This window comes from Antechinus flavipes, chromosome 4, assembly GCF_016432865.1.
Source record: "Antechinus flavipes isolate AdamAnt ecotype Samford, QLD, Australia chromosome 4, AdamAnt_v2, whole genome shotgun sequence".
Classification (NCBI taxonomy): Eukaryota; Metazoa; Chordata; class Mammalia; order Dasyuromorphia; family Dasyuridae; genus Antechinus; species Antechinus flavipes.
In genome coordinates this window covers 26,601,271-26,620,529 of record NC_067401.1, presented here as the reverse complement: position 1 = coordinate 26,620,529, position 19,259 = coordinate 26,601,271, and the positions used below count along the sequence as shown (strand labels likewise).

At 40.3% G+C, this 19,259-nt stretch overlaps 1 protein-coding gene across 1 annotated transcript in view; it reads left to right on the top strand.

Moving 5' to 3' along the window:
* RPA1 (replication protein A1) overlaps positions 1 to 15,247 on the top strand; it is a 58,906-nt gene extending 43,659 nt beyond the window's left edge. Inside the window, exons 16-17 of the mRNA XM_051992168.1 lie at positions 13,799 to 13,885; positions 14,194 to 15,247. Of these exons, the coding sequence (XP_051848128.1) occupies positions 13,799 to 13,885; positions 14,194 to 14,307 (201 nt within the window). The 3' untranslated portion in view covers positions 14,308 to 15,247. The remainder of the gene's footprint in view (positions 1 to 13,798; positions 13,886 to 14,193) is intronic.
* The last annotated feature ends 4,012 nt before the right edge of the window (positions 15,248 to 19,259 follow it).

Below are 19,259 nucleotides of genomic sequence, written 5' to 3'. Positions count from 1 at the left end.
CTATATTGTTTTCTTGGTTCTGCTTACTTCACTTTGCATTAGTTCATATAGATTTAACATCTTACATTCTATAATGTTCTTTATCACAATTTGGTGAGCCATTTCCCCAATTGATGGACATTTACTTTCATTTTCAATTCTTAGCCATCATAAAAAATGCTGCTATTTTGAAGTATGTGGATTTTTTTTTTTTTTATCATCAGTGGCTTCCTTGGGGTATAAATCTGGTTCAGAGGGTATGGTTAGTCATTCATTTGCATTATTCCAAATCGTTTTCCAAAATAATCAGTCTATTTCACAGCTTCCCCAACAATGTATCAGTGTACTTGTCTTTCCAAAACTCCTCCAACATTGACTATTGCCATTTTTGGGGTTTTTTTGGTTAATTTGCAGGATGTGAGGTGAAACCTCAGAGTTGTTTTGATTTGCATTACTCTTATTATTAGAGATTTAAAGCTTTTTTTCCATGTAGTGGAGTAGATGTTCTTTCCAATAAGGGCAGCCTCTTTTCTGAGTTACACTCTCAGCAAGGAAGAACTGGTCCTGAGGTGAATACATAGGAACCTGAGGGGGAAGTAACCATTTCTATTTTATTCATATTAGAGGAAAGGAAAGCTGGCTATGGTCTGAAGTACCCAGGAGATTTTACAGGAGCAGATTTTAAAATGTTTTAAGAAAGAATAGGCAGGCTCTCATGGCCTAAAATTCTACAAAGGAAGTTATTCAGGATGAATTGGAAGCTCTCAAGACTGAAATTCTGAAGATACAAAGAAACAGTTGGGATGAAGAGTTAAAAGGGGGAGTTATCCAAAAAAAATTGGTGTGGATATACAGAGAACTCATCAACCAATTTAGATTTTAAAGAGACATGTTCAGAAAATAATTGCAAGCTAGTATATGAAAGAATATTCCTAAATAATTAATAGATAGAAATGCAAAGCAAAACAACTCTGAGGTTTTGCTCATAGCCATCAAATTGACAAAGATAAGATGGGAATAGTTAGTGGTAGAGGGAGTGTGGAAAGATGGACATACTAATGCTCTGTTGATGGAATTGGAAATTGGACCAATCATTCTGGAAAGCAGTTTAGAATTATAAGAAAAAAGTGACAAAAACATCCATATCCTTTGATCCAAAGACTCCACTGCTAGACACATTGCCCCAAAAGGTCATTGATAAAAACAGAAGTCCTCATAAACCCCAGAGATTATAGCAGTGATCTGTGTTGTTAGCAACAAATTTTTTTTTAAACTGGGTGTCCATTGACTGGGGAACACTGTATCTAAGAAAGTCTAGTGCAGAGGTCCTCAAACTTTTTAAATAGGGGGCCAGTTCACTGTCCCTCAGACTGTTGGAGGGCCGGACTATAGTTAAAACAAAAAACTTTGTTTTGTGGGCCATAGCCCTGGGTGAGGGGGATAAACATCCTCAGCTGCTGCATCTGGCCATAGTTTGAAGACCTCTAGTTTAGTGGGTGAGTGTAATTGAATATTGCTGTTCTGAAGGAAACAATATCATGGAAAAGAATGTGGAGATTTGTGGAATTGATGCAGAGCAAAGTCAGCTAAGCCTAGAGAACCATGCACCCAATGACCACCCTGGGGTGAATGGAAGGAGAGAATAGTTGTAATCTTTAGCAGGGAAAACAGAAGCAAATTGGTGGTTGCAAAGCTGGGCCTTTTACCCTGGTTCAAATCCATGCGTGCAGCCTGCCTTTCCTTTGATTACTCTTGCCCTTTTCTTCCAGCCTCCCTTAGCTCCCTCCCAGCCTCAGCTCACACCGTTCTTGCGACACTTCCACACTTTTCCAGCTGTCTGCAGTTCCTTTCCAGGGGTTGGCCCACCAAATCCTGACTTTGGCCCCAGCCAGCAGAGCCCCTCTCCCTCACCTGTGCTGCCCTCTGATCGGATAGCCGTCAGTTCTTGGCCTGCGCTTTCCATTCAAGCTTGGCTAAAGCTGGGCCCTAGTTTCTTCCCACCATCTGCCTTCTCTGTGTTGCTGGTGGAAGTAACAACTTTTTTACAACTTGGCTGATTGAGCTCCATCTAAGTTTATCTTATCCCACTTGGGACTTCAGGGCTTTTTTTTCCTTCTGTAATTAACTATTACACGACCCCAGCAGCTTTGCTAAACCTCTTCTCTCTTCCAGCCTCCTTTACTACCTCCTTCTTTTCAACTGACCTTGCCTCCTCCTCTCCAGAGAGATTAAAAGCTATCTGTTATGATCTCCCCTTCCCCTATTTTTAACTTCAGAACTTCTCTGTATCATCCCCTGTTTTTTCTTCCTGGTTTCAGAATGTCACGGAGAAGTGGATTTTCTCCTTGCCAAAGGCAAGCTTTATACTGATGTACTTGAACCTCTCTTCCTCCTTTCTTGGGAGCTTACCCTCTTTGCCTATTCCACCTTTCTTTAATCTTCGGTCCCTATCACCTGGCTCTTCCTTGATGCCTACAAATCTGTCCAGGTCTCTTCTGTCCTCCCCTTACAGACACATTTCTCTTCCTTTTCAGACTGGGGAAACTGGGTGTGGCTGTGGAGGAGGACAGACTTTGGGGGAAGGTTGGGTAGTTTTGCTGGGCTGTTTTAAAAAATTTATTCTTTGTTATGAGGGATAGTGTTTTAGAGGGGAGATATATTAGGAAATGTAAAAATATGAAAACAAAAGATCAGTACATATTTACTTTTAAAAAACACTTTCACTCAGTTATACTTTTCCAAGCCATTGACCTATATCCTTCCTCTCTTTCATAGATATGTTCTTTACTATCTTCTCTCAATGCTTCCATTTCTTCCCTTGTCAATTGATTGTACTCTGGCTTCTGATCTTACCACATAATCAACTGATTAAACACTAGAGCCCGTGCTAGGTGCTAGGGCTCCAGATGCAAGGAGTAAAGCAATCGCTGTTCACCAGGAGTTTACATTCTAAAAGGTAGTGCAGTGGAGAGCACTGGGGTTGGGAGTAAGAAAGATCCGATCTCAGACATGGTTTAGCTGCAAGGCCAGACCACGTCAGCCTCAGTTTACTCATACTAAAATGGTGATAATCAAACACTTATCTCAGAGTTGTTGTGAGATTCAAACGAGATGATATTTATGAAGCACTGATCCCGGTACTTGGCATGAAGTGGGCACTTAACAAAGGCTTATTTCCTTCCCTTCCTCGTCTCAGTGAGGGCAGAAAGATCACTGGGGTCCAAACTGCATAGAGCTTTAAAAGCTAAGAGAAGAATTTGTTTATCCTAGAAGCTACTGGAAACTACCAGGGTTTGTTGAATAGGGAATTCATAGGGTCAGATCTGCTTTAAGGAAATCAACTTTGATAGTTGTATGGAAGAGAGACTCGAGGGGGGAGGAGCTCCAAGTGAGAGCCCAATTAGGAGGCCATTGCTGTGATCCCGAGGGGAGATGGCACTGGGAGAGGGGAGGCGCGATCAGAGATGGGAAAGGTGGTGAATCCCGAAATGGTCACATTTTGCACTTAGATGGATGGTTGAGGGAAGAGTCCAGGACAATGCCAAGGTTACAAATGTGAAACACTGGTAGGATAGTGAGGCCTTTACTAGAAATAGGCAAGTCAGCCAGAGGGGCAGATTTGAGAAGATAATGAGTTTACATGTGTTGAGTTTGAAATGTCTGTAATAGGACCTAAGTCCCAGGAGAGACCGGGGATGGGTATAGAGATCTTGAATCATCTGCACAGAAATGACAAGGTTGCTGAGAGAGAAGAGAAGACCCAGGATGGAAGCTCGTACAATACCTTAGTTGGGGGAATGTCGTGATGAGCCAGCAGAGAGTAGTGTTACGGAAATCTGGAGCAGGGTTGTGGGGATGGAAGGGCTGGACTCCACATGTCTCTGATACTGAAGAGGGGGCGAGAATCATTCACCCTGAGGAAACATCATTCAGTTTGGTGGTTGAGATTATTGGTAACTTTGGTGAGAGCTGTTTCAGTCGAGCCATGAAGTCTGGGCCCATCTTCTATCAGCTGAGGAGAGAATGAGGAGAGAAAGAGACAAAAGCTTTTTTGTGGAGTTTGGCTGAGAAAAACGGGAGACATAGCTGGAGAGGATCATAGGAGTTAGTGGAGTTTGTTTTAAGGGTAGGGGAAACTTGATTGAAAGTGCTCTTTCCTCATAGTCATATAAATGCTCTAAATCACTATTGATTAGAGAAATGCAAATTAAAACAATTTCAAGGTACACCTCACACCTATCAAATTGGCTAATGTGACAAAAAGTGGAAAATCCTCAAGGTTGGAGAGGATGTTGGAAAATTGGAATACTGATGCACTGTGGGTAGAGTCATGAACCAATCCAGCCATTCTGAAAAGCAATTATGTCCCAAGGACTATCAAACTGTGTGTGTCCTTTAATCCAATAGTACCACTGCTGCTCTGTATCCCAAAGAGATCATAAAAGAAGGGAACGAACCCTTCTTTTTGTTGTGGCAAAGAATTGGAAAACGAGTAGATACCCATCTATTGGGGAATGGTTGAATAAGTTATAGAATATGAAAGTTATGGAATATTATTGTTCTATAATAAATGATGAGCAGTTGGATTTTAGAAAGGCTTGGGAAGATTTATAAAATATGAACTGATGCTGAGGGAAATAAGCGGAACCAGAAAAATATTGTACATAGCAACAACAAGTTTGTGTGATGTTCAACTATGATAGATTTGGTTCTTCTCACCAGTTCAGTGATCCAAGGCAATTCCAATAAACTTTGAATGGAAAATGCCAATCGCATGCTAAGAGACAGTTATGGAGACTGAATGTAAATCGACACATGCTATGTTTCTTCTGTGTTTTTTTTTTCTTATAGTTTTCCTTTTGCTGATTTTTTTCTCCCAATATGATTCATATGAATGTACATGTATAACCAAAAAAAAAAGTGTTCTTTTACATGTAACTAGGGAAAATTAGAAAGGGGAGAATTAAAAAAATGAAGATACAAGATTACCAGTGGTCTTTTAAGGATGAAATCTAATAGTATTTTCTCAGGTTTATCCTTCTTGACTTTACTGCAGCTTTTGATAGATACTTGATCATTCTCTCCTGCTTACTTAATCCTCAATTTCCTTTACCTGGGTCATAGTTCATGTCCTGCTTCCTTAGTGTAGGAGTTCTCCAAAAGTCCTTGTCCTCTCCTTTTCTCCCTTCTGTTGATGACCTCATCAGCTCCCATGAAGTCAATTATCATTCCTACACAACTACCTCCTCATTTATAAATCTTTAAATCTCATGAGTTCTGGTACTCCTTCAGCAGCTGCCTGCTGGATACCAGCCATCTAAAGATCCCATAGGTATCAGAGTCAACAAGCAGAATTCGTATTATTTCTCTCCATTTTACCTTCTCTATCAACCTTCTCCAAGATTCTGTAGTATGTGGTGTTTATTGACAGTAATGTTTTACTTTACATAACAAAATTCTCCCTTAAAGGTTTTCTTCCAACAAAATGTCCCTCATGTACATATTAGATACAAGATTCCTTCAGAAGTAACTGCTTTCCTCTCCCTTTCCCCCTTCATCCCCCTAATAAATAACATCAATCGAGACATGAATTGGGAGAAAGTTCATCTATCAGAGGTATTTGCTTGTCAGAAGAAATCCAAAGCAAGAGAGGGAAATCAAATTGGCAGTCTTAAAAATGAAAAAGGAGAACTTTCCACTGATGAAGAGGAAATTAAAAAAATAATAAGGGGTTACTTTGCCCAACTTTATGCCAATAAATTTGATAACCTAAGCGAAATGGATGACTACCTCCAAAAATATAGGCTTCCCAGATTATCAGAGGAGGAAGTAAATTGCTTAAATAGTCCCATTTCAGAAAAAGAAATAGAACAAGCTATTAATCAACTCCCTAAAAAAAAATCCCCGGGACCAGATGGATTTACATGTGAATTCTACCAAACATTCAGAGAACAATTAGCCCCAATGCTTTATAAACTATTTGAAAAAATAGGGAATGAAGGAGTCCTACCAAACTCCTTTTATGGCACAGACATGGTACTGATACCTAAACCAGGTAGATTGAAAACAGAGAAAGAAAATTATAGACCAATCTCCCTAATGAATATTGATGCTAAAATCTTAAATAAGATATTAGCAAAAAGACTACAGAAAATCATCCCCAGGATAATACACCATGATCAAGTAGGATTTATACCAGGAATGCAGGGCTGGTTCAATATTAGGAAAACTATCAATATAATTGGCCATATTAATAATCAAATTAACAAAAACCATATGATCATCTCAATAGATGCAGAAAAGGCATTTGATAAACTCCAACATCCATTCCTATTAAAAACTCTTGAGAGTATAGGAATAAATGGACTTTTCCTTAAAATAATCAGTAGCATCTATTTAAAACCAGCAGTAAGCATCATATGTAACGGGGACAAACTGCAACCATTCCCAATAAGATCAGGAGTAAAACAAGGTTGCCCACTATCACCATTATTATTTAATATTGTATTAGAAATGCTAGCTTTGAAGTGAGATGAGCAGAACCAGGAGATCATTATACACTTCGACAACGATATTGTATGAGGATGTATTCTGATGGAAGTGGATTTCTCTGACAAAGAGACTTAACTGAGTTTCATTGGATAAATGATGGACAGAAACAGCTACACCCAAAGAAGGAATACTGGGAAATGAATGTGAACTATTTGATTTTTGATTTTCTTCCCGAGTTATTTTTACCTTCTGAATCCAATTCTCCCTGTGCAGCGGGAGAACTGTTTGGTTCTGCAAATATGTATTGTATCTAGGATATACTGCAACATATTTAACATATATAGGACTGCTTGCCATCTTGGGGGGGGGGAGGAGGGAGGGAGGGGAAAAAACGAAACATAAGTGATTGCAAGGGATAATGCTGTGTAAAAATTATCCTGGCATGGATTCTGTCAATACAAAGTTATTATTAAATAAAATTAAATTTAAAAAAAAAAAAAGAAAAGAAATGCTAGCTTTGGCAATAAGAGTTGAGAAAGAGATTAAAGGAATAAGAATAGGCAATGAGGAAACCAAATTATCACTCTTTGCTGATTATATATGATGGTATACTTAGAGAACCCCAGAGACTCTACCAAAAAGTTATTAGAAACAATCCACACCTTCAGCAAAGTTGCAGGATATAAAATAAACCCACATAAGTCATCAACATTCTTATATATCACTAACAAAACTTAATAGTTAGAGTTACAAAAAGAAATTCCATTTAAAGTAACTACTGATTGTATAAAATATTTAGGAATCTATCTGCCAAGGGAAAATCAGAAACTTTATGAGCAAAACTACAAAACACTCTCCACACAAATTAAGTCTGATCTAACCAACTGGAAAAATATTAAATGCTTTTGGATTGGGCGAGCAAATATAATAAAGATGACAATACTACCTAAATTAATCTATTTATTTAGCACTATACCAATCAGACTCCCAAAAAACTACTTTGATGAACTAGAAAAAATAACAGCAAAGTTCATATGGAAAAACAAAAGGTCAAGAATTTCAAGGGAATTAATGAAAAAAAAATCAAATGAAGGTGGCCTAGCTGTACCAGATCTAAAGTTATATTATAAAGCAGCAGTTACTAAAACCATCTGGTATTGGCTAAGAAATAGACTAGTTGATCAATGGAATAGGTTAGGTTCAAAGGACAAAACAGAAGAAATCCAATGCAGAGTTCAAGTCAAAAGAAGGATTCCTTTTTACATGACCTTTACCTGTGAAAGACACCTCTGTCTTTCTGATCACTCAGATCTTCAGCCTCAGGATCACGTTTGATCCTTCCTCTCCACTCATCCAAGGTCTGACTTGGAATCTTGGCTCTAACACTTACTAGCTGTGGGACCCTGCCTCAGTTTCCTTGGTGATCAAATGGGGATAATGATAGCATCTATCTCCAGGATTGTTGTACAGTTCAGATGAAAGACTTTGTGGGACAGGAAACTGCAAAGTGCTGCCTAAGTGTGTGCTGTTATCTGCCCAATCTTGTCGATTCTGTTTCCAACTTTTTTTTCACCTGTCTTTTCTCCACTCTCATAGTCTCACACCTGTTCTATAGAAATGAGTTCTGATTGGGCTTTGAACTTTCTCTAGCTGCTAAATTAATATTCCTAAGATTTGGGTTTTTCCTTGTTAGCTTCTTCTTGCTCAGATGTCTTCACTCACTCCCTATTGCCTTTATGATAAAGAACAGTCTTCAGGCTGGCATTTAAAGGCCCTCCTAGCCTGGCTTCTGCCTTCCTTGCCAGTCTGTCTTCCTGTCACTCCTTTTCTTCTCTGTTCCCTGAGCTCAACATGCACAAGCTGATCATTACCTGCCTGAAATGTGCCTCCTTCTCACCTGTCTCTTAGAACCTGTCTTTTTTTCAAGACTCAGGTTCCACCTACATGAAGCCATTACTGATCCCTTCAATTGCTAATGTTCTTCCCTCCTCCAAGTCTGCCTTAATAATAGCTGGCATTTCCATAGCAATTGTAGCTTTACAGTACATTTTACAAAATCTTGTTTTAGTGGAAAGAGCTTTGGGCTTGGAGTCAGGAAGCCCCAAACACTTAACTATCTGTGACATCCTGGACATATCACTTAGCCTCTGTCTGCCTTGGTTTCCTATTCTGTAAAATGGGGATAATAATAGTACCTGCCTTCCAGTAGTTAGGAGGAAATGATAATGAGATGATAAGTGTATAAGTGCTTAATCCAGTAGCTGACAGATAGCAGGTATTTAATAAATTCTTGTTCCTTCCTTTTCCTCACAATAACCACTGGAAGGTAAGTGTTATTATTTTCTTAGTAGTATAGATGAGTAACTGAGGAAGTTAAGTATCTGGAGCCAAGTTGGAACTCAGGGTTTCTTGATTCTTTTACATGTGTTAACTAGTGCAAGTAAGCTTCTTGCAGACAGCTCTTTGTCTTTGTATGTCCCACCTCATCTGTTATTTCATTGCATCACAAAGAGGATCTTTGGTTCTTGAAAGGCTGTTCAAGTTCTTGTAGGTTCTACCTTGTTGGAAAGGCACGAGTGATGGGTGTGTTTCTCCTTTCTGAGAGCTAGGCCGGACACTGATGAGGAATTCTTTTGCAGTCTGTGAAACTACAAAAAATATAGAATGGCCCTCGGTCCTGCTCTTGGGGGACAAAAAAGTCAGTGTAAACACTCTGAAACTGAAGTCCTTGTCAGGACACATTACATTGGGGAATCAGACAATTAAAGGAGGTTGTACAAAAGGAAGGGTAACTCACTTTGAAAAGTCATGACGAGTCAGCAGAGTTAGTTTTATGGGGCATTCACCGGTGCAGGTAACATGCTCAATTCAGGAAGCACTTCCTGGACACTGCATGAAGCACTGGGGATACACAGAGAAAAGCACAACAACTCTCTCCTGAAGGATCCTTCCTTCTGCTGGGAAGAGCAGCATATGTGCAGATATTGCCAAAGGAACACAAAGGGACTTCCAGTGGATAAGCTGATAGCTGGGGCATTTGGAAGCTTTTGAGAAGAGGTGGCATTTGAGCTGAAGCTTTAAGTTAGCTAAAGGATCCAGGAGGTGGAGGCGAGGGAAGGCATTCCAGGCCTGAGTTTTCCCAGAAATAGTGCAAAAAGTGGAGTCTGTGAGTTGGTCTGTAGAATGTGTGAGGGAGAGTCATGAGAGATCTGTTGGAAAGTTAGGTTGGGGCCAGTTTGTGAAGATGCCAAATAGAAGCTTACTTTTTATCTTAGAGGCAGTAGGGAGCTATGAAAACTTCTTGAGTAACATGAGCAGACCTGTGCTTTAGGAATAGCAGTTTAGTAGCTGCATGGATGATATATTGCAGAGTGGAGTGACTGGAACCAAAGAAATTAATTAGGAGGCTATAAAGGCCTTAAGCTGGGGTAGTCATAATAGTAAGTTTTTGTGAGAAGGCTGTCATGAAAATAATTGGTGTTTTTGCACTAATATATATTTCAGAAGATGAAGAGGTGGAGAAATTATGAAAAGTTCAATAAATCCTCCTAAATTACTCCAACATTTATTTTGATACTTGATGATTTTGATTCAAAAGTGGGAGTAAATAAGGATGGCAAAAAATATATTAGAAGATATAAAATTTAGGAAGAAGGAATGTTAAAGGACAAAGTGTTAACAGATTTCATTCCTAAACCAGCTATCTTTTTTGTGTACTCATACAAGGGGAAATGGCACTAAAAAAGGACAAGGATGAAAAAAGCAAGTGGATAGGACCAAAATATATACAGAAGAGATGTGTACTGGAGGTGAACCAATTGCTGGGGATGAACCAATTTTGAGGGCATTTAGGAATTGATTTTCTTTTTTTTTTATGGGTGTGAAACTACTTTTTTGTTGTTGTTGTTCAAGCTTTTTATTTACAAAACATATGCATGGATAATTTTTCAACATTGACCCTTGCAAAGCCTTCTGTTCCAAATTACCCCTCCTTTTCTCCCTCCCCTAGATGACAAGTAGTCCAATACATGTTAAATATGTTAAAATATATGTTAAATCTTACACACACACACACACACACACACACACACATTTATATAGTTATCTTGCACAAGAAAAATCAGATCAAGAAGGAAAAAACTGAGAAGGAAAAGAAAATGCAAGCAAACAACAACAGAAAGAGTAGAAAGGCTATGTTGTGGTCCACACTCAGTTCCCACAGTGCTCTCTGGGTGTAGCTGGTTCTCTTCATCACTGAACAGTTGGAATTGGTTTGAAACATCTCATTGTTGAAGAGAGCTACATCCATCAAAATTGATCATCATATAGTCTTATTATTGCTGCATACAGTGATCTCCTGGTTCTGCTCATTTCACTCAGCATCAGTTCGTGTAAGTCTTCCCAGGCCCCTCTAAAATCATTCTACTGATTGTTTCTTATAGAACAATAATATTTCATAACATTCATAGACCATAACTCATTTAGCCATTCTCCATCTGATGGGCATCCACTCAGTTTCCAGTTTCTTGCCACTACAAAGAGGGCTGCCACAAACAATTTTGGACATGCGGGTCACTTTTTAGGGATTGATTTTCAAAATAAATAGTGAAAAGAAAGATAAAGGACTGGGAAAAAACTCTCAGAACTTATATTACTAAAACGAGGTAAGGGTTTAAGGAGGATTAGCACCTCTGGTGTTAGGACTTGCCTCCCTTTTCAGGACTTCTCATCTACCTTTGATGTCCACATGTTTCATGCACCTCTCATTTGTGGCTCTAAGAAGCTCTAGCATGCCAATGGCTGCACCCTAGTAAACCATCTTGGCTGACAGATTAAGTCAGAATGTGATATCTGAGGGACCTCAGCTCCTTGGTGAGTTGTGTGGGTGTTTGTCCCAAGCATATGAAGACTTTCCCAGCAGAACCATTGGATGCGAACAGTTTGTTCCAGTGACCATGAAAGAGAATAAAGTAGGCGCAGTCTCTTAGAACTTGGTCACACACTAGGCACCAGGTCATCCACTGTATACTGGACCATCACCAGTCATATCTTGACTTTTGTCACTGGAAGAAGAGTAAGGTTGATGACTTTGTGCAGTTCTGTCTCACTTAAATCTAATTCTCACAATCTGATTCTAATTCATTTCATGATGTCATTGGTCTTCTTCAAAAATGAAGGACACCCAACAACAAGTAAAAAGGTTTAGATCAAAATAATAGCTACTACCATATAGGCCCACTTTACATCGTATATAGAATTTTTTGTGACTACATACCCAATATGCAATAATAATTCCCTTCTGAGGGAATTAAAGGGAATAAGCAACCTTTCACGTCACAAGTGATGTTCCACAATAGACCACATCTCTATCATCACATAATTGACTGGAAAATACGGAGTACAAGATTCTATTTCAATTAAATGTTGCCACTAATTTTTTTTCCTTGGAAGAACAAAATTCTACCTTAAATACTTTCTCCCAACAAAGCACTCCCAAAGTTATTGCAGAATTATATCACCTTGAAAGATATAAGAGAAAACATTGTTCAGTGATCCCCTTGCAGAGCCCAGAGCAGAAAGGCAACCACCAGACTTTGTCTCTGGATCGGGCTACTTTGGGAGCACTGAAATCTTGTAGGTTTCCAGCCCGAGCTGTTCTTTGGATCCTGGAATAAGGCAGTACTCAATACCCCAATAAAGTAGCTGCTGAACCACCACTCTGCCCCTCCTGGACCAGACATTCCCCTCTAGAAATGCATTGAGCCCATCCCTAACTTAAAGTCAGAAATCAGGAAAGAAACCAGAAGAATGAGCCAACCCAAAAATCCCACCATAAAAAAAGATCATGGTGACAAGTAAACTTAACATGCAAACCTAGAAGAAAACTATTCCAGGTAAAGGCTCTGAGAAAAAATCAGTTTAGGCAGATATTCAACAAGAATTCTTGAAAGAGATGAAGTAAGAGCTTAAAATGTTTTTAATGTAATAGAATCCAAAGCTTATCTTAGGAAAAGACCAGAGGTACACAAAAACTTTGAAGTGCAGGCACAGAAGTCAAGAGCAACCCAAATGGATAATCATGAACAAACAATCCTAAAGAACTGAATAAGAATAAACTGTTTACGATTTTTTATGGGGAGATGATACATGTGTTCCCTCTGGCCCTTTTCATCTCCAGGGCCTAGAATGTTTTCTGTTAGGTCTCAATAGAGATGAGAAACATACTACACAGGAAAAAGTGGGAAATAGGAAAAAAGTATGTCAAATCCAAATGGAAGGGGTCCCAGGGTAAGCAACATTCTAATCTGAACTGCTTGAAAAAGGGACGTATACACAGTTGGGTACAGAAATAAATTTCACTAAACAGGGGAATGCAAGGGGAATAGGAGAAGTGGGGGAGGGGAGTGTAACTAAGCAAAACGAATTAAAGATGTACAAAAATGTTTATAGCAACTCTTTTTTGTAGTGGCAGAGAATTGGAAGCTGAGGAGGAGCCCATCTCTTGGGGAACCGAAGCTAGTGCAATAGTTTAGGCAAGACGTGATGGGCTCCTACTATTTCTAGGATGATAACTTTATGGGGAGATCTGCATGAGATATGTTAAGAAGGTAAAAACAAGATTTGACAATAGGATGGATATATGAGATGAGTGCAAGTGAGGAATCAAGAATCCTCTTGAGTTTTTAGTTTGGTAACTGGAAGATGATGATTCTCTCAATGGTAGTAGAAAGCTGGGATAATGTGAAGGTTCCTCTGAGATATCCATTTTGATATGCACAAAAATCAGTTGTTGACTCAATACGAGAGCTCGGGAGAGATTAAGTAAGGCTGAATATATACATTTGGTAGAATAAATGGTGATTGAATTATTGGCAGCTGATGAGATCACCAAGTTAGTGGGGACGGAGATGGTGGACACATGCTTAGTGGGTGTAGCGTGGTTGAAGATCCAGCAAAGGAGACTGAGAATCATTTGGGCAGATGGGGGAGAGCCTGGAGAGAGTAGTCAAGAAAACTTAGAAGGGAGGGTGTATCTCCTATAAGTACTTGTTAAAGTCCTGATGAATGAATTACTCTCCAGATCTCCCAGTCTTGAAAGGTGAAGACCAAAAGTGTTGATTTTAATAAAATTTAGAACCAAGATACTTGTCTTGTCTGGAATTTGTTATGATGGAAATTAGATTTGACAACTAATTTCTATCAACTTGGGAGTGAAAATCTTGTCAGAAGATATGTACTTCAGAAATTAAGCTGATTTTGAACGTGTGAATCGTGTTGAGATGATGTGATCCCGCCAATATCTCTGTCTTCTGTTTGCCCGTTACAGAACGAGCAGGCCTTTGAGGAAGTCTTCCAGAACGCCAACTTTCGTTCCTACACATTCAGGATTAGAGTCAAACTGGAGACTTACAATGTAAGTAACACTGGGAGTGAGGAGGGCAGGGCCTGGGGGGTCACTGCGCTTCTTTTCTCCACATTAGGGCAGACTTAGTTATGGGGGCAGCTGAGGCTGTGGGTCTCCCAAAGACCTGGTCCCCCTGCTGTCACCCTAAGGTGAAGGCTCTAGAGGCCCTTGCTAGCAAAGTCTGTGGTTCTTTGGGAGTGTAAGGGATGCTCTATCTGCCCATTGATCAGAGTGACTTAGGAGTCGGGGGGGAGGGGCAGGAGCGGGGTCCTCTGGGGAGCAGAGAGGCCCTCACCCATAGCTCTTCTCCTTCCCAGGATGAATCTCGCATCAAGGCCTCCGTCGTGGACGTGAAGCCTGTGGACTATAGAGAATATGGCAAGAGGCTCATCATGAACATCAGGAAGAACGCGGCGGCTCGGCAAATGTGAGAAGAATGTTGCCGATTGGGTAGAAGTTTGACACTCCCCAGAATGACCCCAGAGCTGATGTGAAGTTGATCTCTTCCCACCCCTGTGTGACAATTAAGCTTTAGCTGCACGGGGCAGAGCTGCCCTTTATGGTGGACTAAGCAATTTTCTTTGTCGAGTGAGCCCGGGAACCCCTTGGTAGGTAAAGAGGCGTGTGCTCAGATCTTGTGACCCCTAATCCATGTCAGACTTCAGGGGCCAGTCTCGCTCAGTGTTGTACCAGTTGTCACTGCCATTAGCTCCAGGCATTTGTCGATTTTATTAAGATGTCATTATCTTTAGGCTGGAGTCCTGTTCAAAGTAATTAGCCCTAAATCTGAAGCCGGAAGAATAAATGGTATACCCGAGGTTTCATTGCTCCAGTTGGTGACACTTTGGGAACTTTCTGGGAAAGGAATCGGGAAGGCAGTGCTAGAGAGCAGCCTGAGAAAGACCTGAGTGTGCTCATGAGTGTTTACTCCTAGAATTCAAAGGCTTCCTCCTCCTGGAGGGGCCACGTCGCTGTTAATGCCTGGAATGGCAAGACGGCAGAATTATTAATCAAAGCCGTATCTCTTATATCTGAAGAATATCCTTCCTTCAGGGTTTAATAGACTGAGTCAGATGGGCCTGATATTAATCAAAATTGTCTCTTCTGAGGAAGGCTGATAAGCATTGACTCACTGTCCCCTAGGGAAATCTAGGCGACTACAAAGCGTTGCTTGAGTTTTCACTTCAATTAACATCACGTTTTGAATTGATGATTGTACACGTTTCCTACCTGTATATATTTCTTGCATTTGTATGTTTCACTTCTTCAATTTTGGTTGAAGCTGTGTTTAAATAAGGAGAGAATTATAAAGAAGGGGGAGGGGGAACCCTCTGTTTCTATTGCTTTGTTTCAATAAATAGTATATTTAGATCTCTGTGAATCCTACTTTCTTTGAACTCAAAAGGGTTCTACTTACTGGAAAGCAATTAATTAGCCTTCATAATAAATGTTCACTTGGGGGAGATGTTAACTTATTACGAACTCTAAGATTAGACGGAGGCATCGAGATCTCTATTCCTGATGTTTGCAGCCCTGAAATTTATCTTTAAAAGAAAAAAAAAAAGGATATGTTTTGTGCCCAAGAATGCTGATGATCTGGCACTTTGGGGATTTTATTGACGTTTACACAGCAGTCTAAAACCAACCAGGCTTTGAAATTTGTACAGACAGTGAGCTAGTATAGAAAACAGTAATTATGCTACTGGGCTTTTCAGTCAGCAGAGCATGCTTGCTCTGTGTGCTTCTAATCACATTAATTATGCGTCCGTTGGCTGCAGCTCACAGCTTGGCATTTGCTGCACATCCCTCCAACTATAGGCAGTGTTGCAGACCCACTGCAGCCTTGCGAACTGGATTTTAATTTATGGAAATAGGTTCGGGAGGCTCCTTCTCGAGCCCCTGGCTCAGTCCCTGTTGCTTCCTGAGGTGTCCAATTGTTTTCAGGGCCTACAAGCTTGAGGCAAAGGAATTCCACTTCTGAGAAAGGACTTGAAGGGCATTTTTTCTCAGGACCATTAATTGCTTGGCCAGATTCCTTCTTTAACTGCCTTCGCCTCTGAAGGTGGTGACAGAGTCGCGCTGGCTTCTCTTGCTGAGGCCTCTGGATTTTTTTGTAGAATTGCTTGTTCCTTCTGACCTTGCTTATAAGCATCAACTAGAAAATTATAGTCTTCAGCACCTCTCTGGATTGACAAATTGTGGGTGAGAAGGGATGATCTCTCTTTCCATCTTGTAACTAGTTGTTCATACTTGTTCTTTCCTGCCTGCTTCCCCCTCCCCCACTTCCCCATATCCTTCTGGAGGAGAAAGGCTGCGTTCCCCAGGTGTCCATGTGATGGGCACCTGAGCATTGAGCCCGGCGTGTATCCTCTGCTCCCTGGCGAAGGATGGGCTATTACCGTACCATGTGACCAGACCAGCGGTTCCTGTGTTGTGATTTGGGGAGGCGTTCTTGCAAGAGGCTTCCTCCAGGGAGGATTTTTAGCAGATTTCCCTCCTGGAAATCAGATCACCAGTGGAGAAACATCAGAAACTGGCTCCACTAGTTTGCTTTTAAGAGCTTCAAGTCCCCAAGGATCTCCTAAATAGATTCTGGCCCACAGTCCTTATAATTCTCTTGGCTTTAGTCAGAGGAGTGTTGCTGTTGTTCTATCTCACATCTTTCACTTAGAGATCAATGCCTCTGTCACGTCTACCATGACATCAGTGTTAAGCAATTAGGAAAAAAAAAATCTAATCATTTTGCCTTTATTTTAAATGGTTCTTGAATTCCCTTCAGTATCATTGTGAGTGGTGGGGGGAAAAAACCAAAAGCGTAATAATCCGATTTCTGTCTATATTTCCAGTGTTTTATGCTTTCCATTAAAGCCCTGCTTGTCTCTAGTGTGTTGTGCTGACTTTTTGAACTGCAGGGTCAAAAATCCCTCGCCTTGTTTTCTGAGTGGCCTGTCTTTGAAAAGAATAAATATTATCGATCGTGGTATTTAATACACTAATGAAACCCACGCTTATTGACTACGTAATTAATATACTGTCTGAAAGTGAAATTTGGCAGCACACTATAGAAAGGTTATATTGACTTGAATTTCTTTTGGCAATATGCCTTCTGGGTTTATTTATAGAAAATGAAACAGGTTGCTCCTCAGGTAGCAATTCAGTCCAGCCCTCTTTCCTGCTTTTCACTTGTTAGAAAGCTGTTCCCTCTACTATGGTTTCCTCTTAGTGGAAAAATTTCATCTTTTTTTTTTTTTTCTTTAATCGCTTCTCTGCCAGATTTGCCCACTCTTAGCCTCATGAGGTACTCTCCTGATAATTTTCTGCCTTTTGGGGGGGAAAAAAATCAAGAATTTTCCTGAAGAAGCATTCTATTGAATTGGTGGTTCTTGTCATTATCGATCTCCTGCAAAGGAAACTTTGTCCACGAGAATCCATTTCACTTGACTTACTAATTAAGCAGATTTAAGGTTTTGGTGATGTTAAAGAAAAAAACAGTTTGAAAAGTTATCTTGAGAAACTATTCCAGGAAGAGGGCAGGTTCTCAATCAATCTTTTTGACAAAACTGTTGATATGCTGGAGTGCTGTGATGATGCACACACGTCTGCCTTACCAGCAGGCTCTTGTTTCCAAATCACTCTCAAACTTGGCTGTGCACCCTCCTGGGTCTGCTTGGCTGTCCATGATCCAGGCCTTAGGCCTGAGGTTAGGAAGAAGTTTCAGAGCTCCTATTTTATGCTCATGTGGCCAGAACTGGCCTTTCAGAAATGTTTGTGGATTTGAATTTCTTGGTTTTGCATGAAGTTGGTTCGAGGTTCTGGTAATTTTCAGTCTTTTCTTGTCACCTTCTCTAGGCAATCACTTTCTTTTGGGCTCATATTAATTTTTAATGAGACCAAATCTTGGCTAAGATCTATCCCCTGTTCTAAGCTATCAATTCTTCTTGCTTACTGTCCTCTCCAGCTGTCATTTCATGCTGTGTTTTGTCTCTGTTGCTCCATTTCTTCCAGGTATTCTTGTACTGCTCATAATCTTTTCTCCAAGGCTCTAACTTTTGGAGTAATACTCTTCTGGGTTCACCTCTTGGACTTCTCTCAGTCTTTAATATTTCTTCATTGTGTTCCTCATTTTCTCCTGTTGATTCTTATTTCTGGTCTGGATCATTATGTTCCTTCCCATGGTGCGTCTCTCTCTGATGATGTGAACAGATCCTGTTTGGTCTTAGATGTGGTGACACAGATTAATTCCCACCTTCTTCAGGAATTCTTGCATTTTAGCCCAATTTCTTGGTGGCTTAACTTAGATTTTGTAATCACCCTTTTCTTGATTCCTTTCTTCTCCTTGCAATGTCCTGAATCCAGAAGGCTGTTCCATCCCTTCCTGTGACCCCGAGAAGCCTCTTGTGAGATCCCAGATATGTTTCCCTGGCTCTTTGTTCTGCTAATGCTTGGGCAGCTCCCAGGGGACAGGCTCAGTCAGTTCCTACTATTGCTTGGGCTGAGGCTTCCTGGATTCTGGTTGGGTTCTGAATAAGGCAGGGGCTGCCAAGGTCCTATTCTGGCCTGCTCTCCTGCTATGGCTCCTGTCCTCTCTGATGAAAGCTTATGTTAGTCAAAAGGTCTTTGTCTTATCTGATCCTCTCCATATCCTGGTAAGATAAGTCATAAAAGTTTGTGCTCATTTCACAGATGAGAAAACAGAGGCTTAGAGAGATAATAGACCTGGCTTCCAGTTAGTTATATGAGGGATGGGCTTGGAGGGAACCCTGATCTCACCTCCCTTTACTCTCAGACTTGGCATCTTGTGGCTGTACCATGCTGCCTCCTTCCTTCTGGTTATTCAGGTAAATATTTAGAATGGCAGTATACTAAGTGATCAGAAAGTATGCAAATTGCCTGATTTATTTGTTCCCACTTTATTCCTTAGGATGTTCATAAAACTGTTAGATTTTATGGAGGATATGAGAAAGCTTCGTATTGTTCTAGGTATACACCATCCCCCAAAGTGAGATTTCCTTAAAAGGAAAAAAAAAAATTTACCCTAGATTTTTGTGTAAACAAGTAGAAACCTACTTGAGGGGGGAATCTGTTCTTTTTTTTCTAAAAGCAAACATTTTACTCATTTAATAAGCATATATTGAATACATATTCATGGACCTATCATAAAGGAGAATATTATAAACACAGAGGAAAATTGTATAAAATCCTAAATTAAGAGTTGTGAGGACCAAAGAACATTGAGTCCAGTCTCCTTATGTTACTTATGAAGGAACTGAGACCCAGGATCATCAAATATCTAAGGTAAGATTTGAACCTAGGTTGCCTGACCCCGAATCGAGGTCTCTCTCCATGGAGTGCATAGGGTTCTCTCTCAGAGCAGAGGGACAAA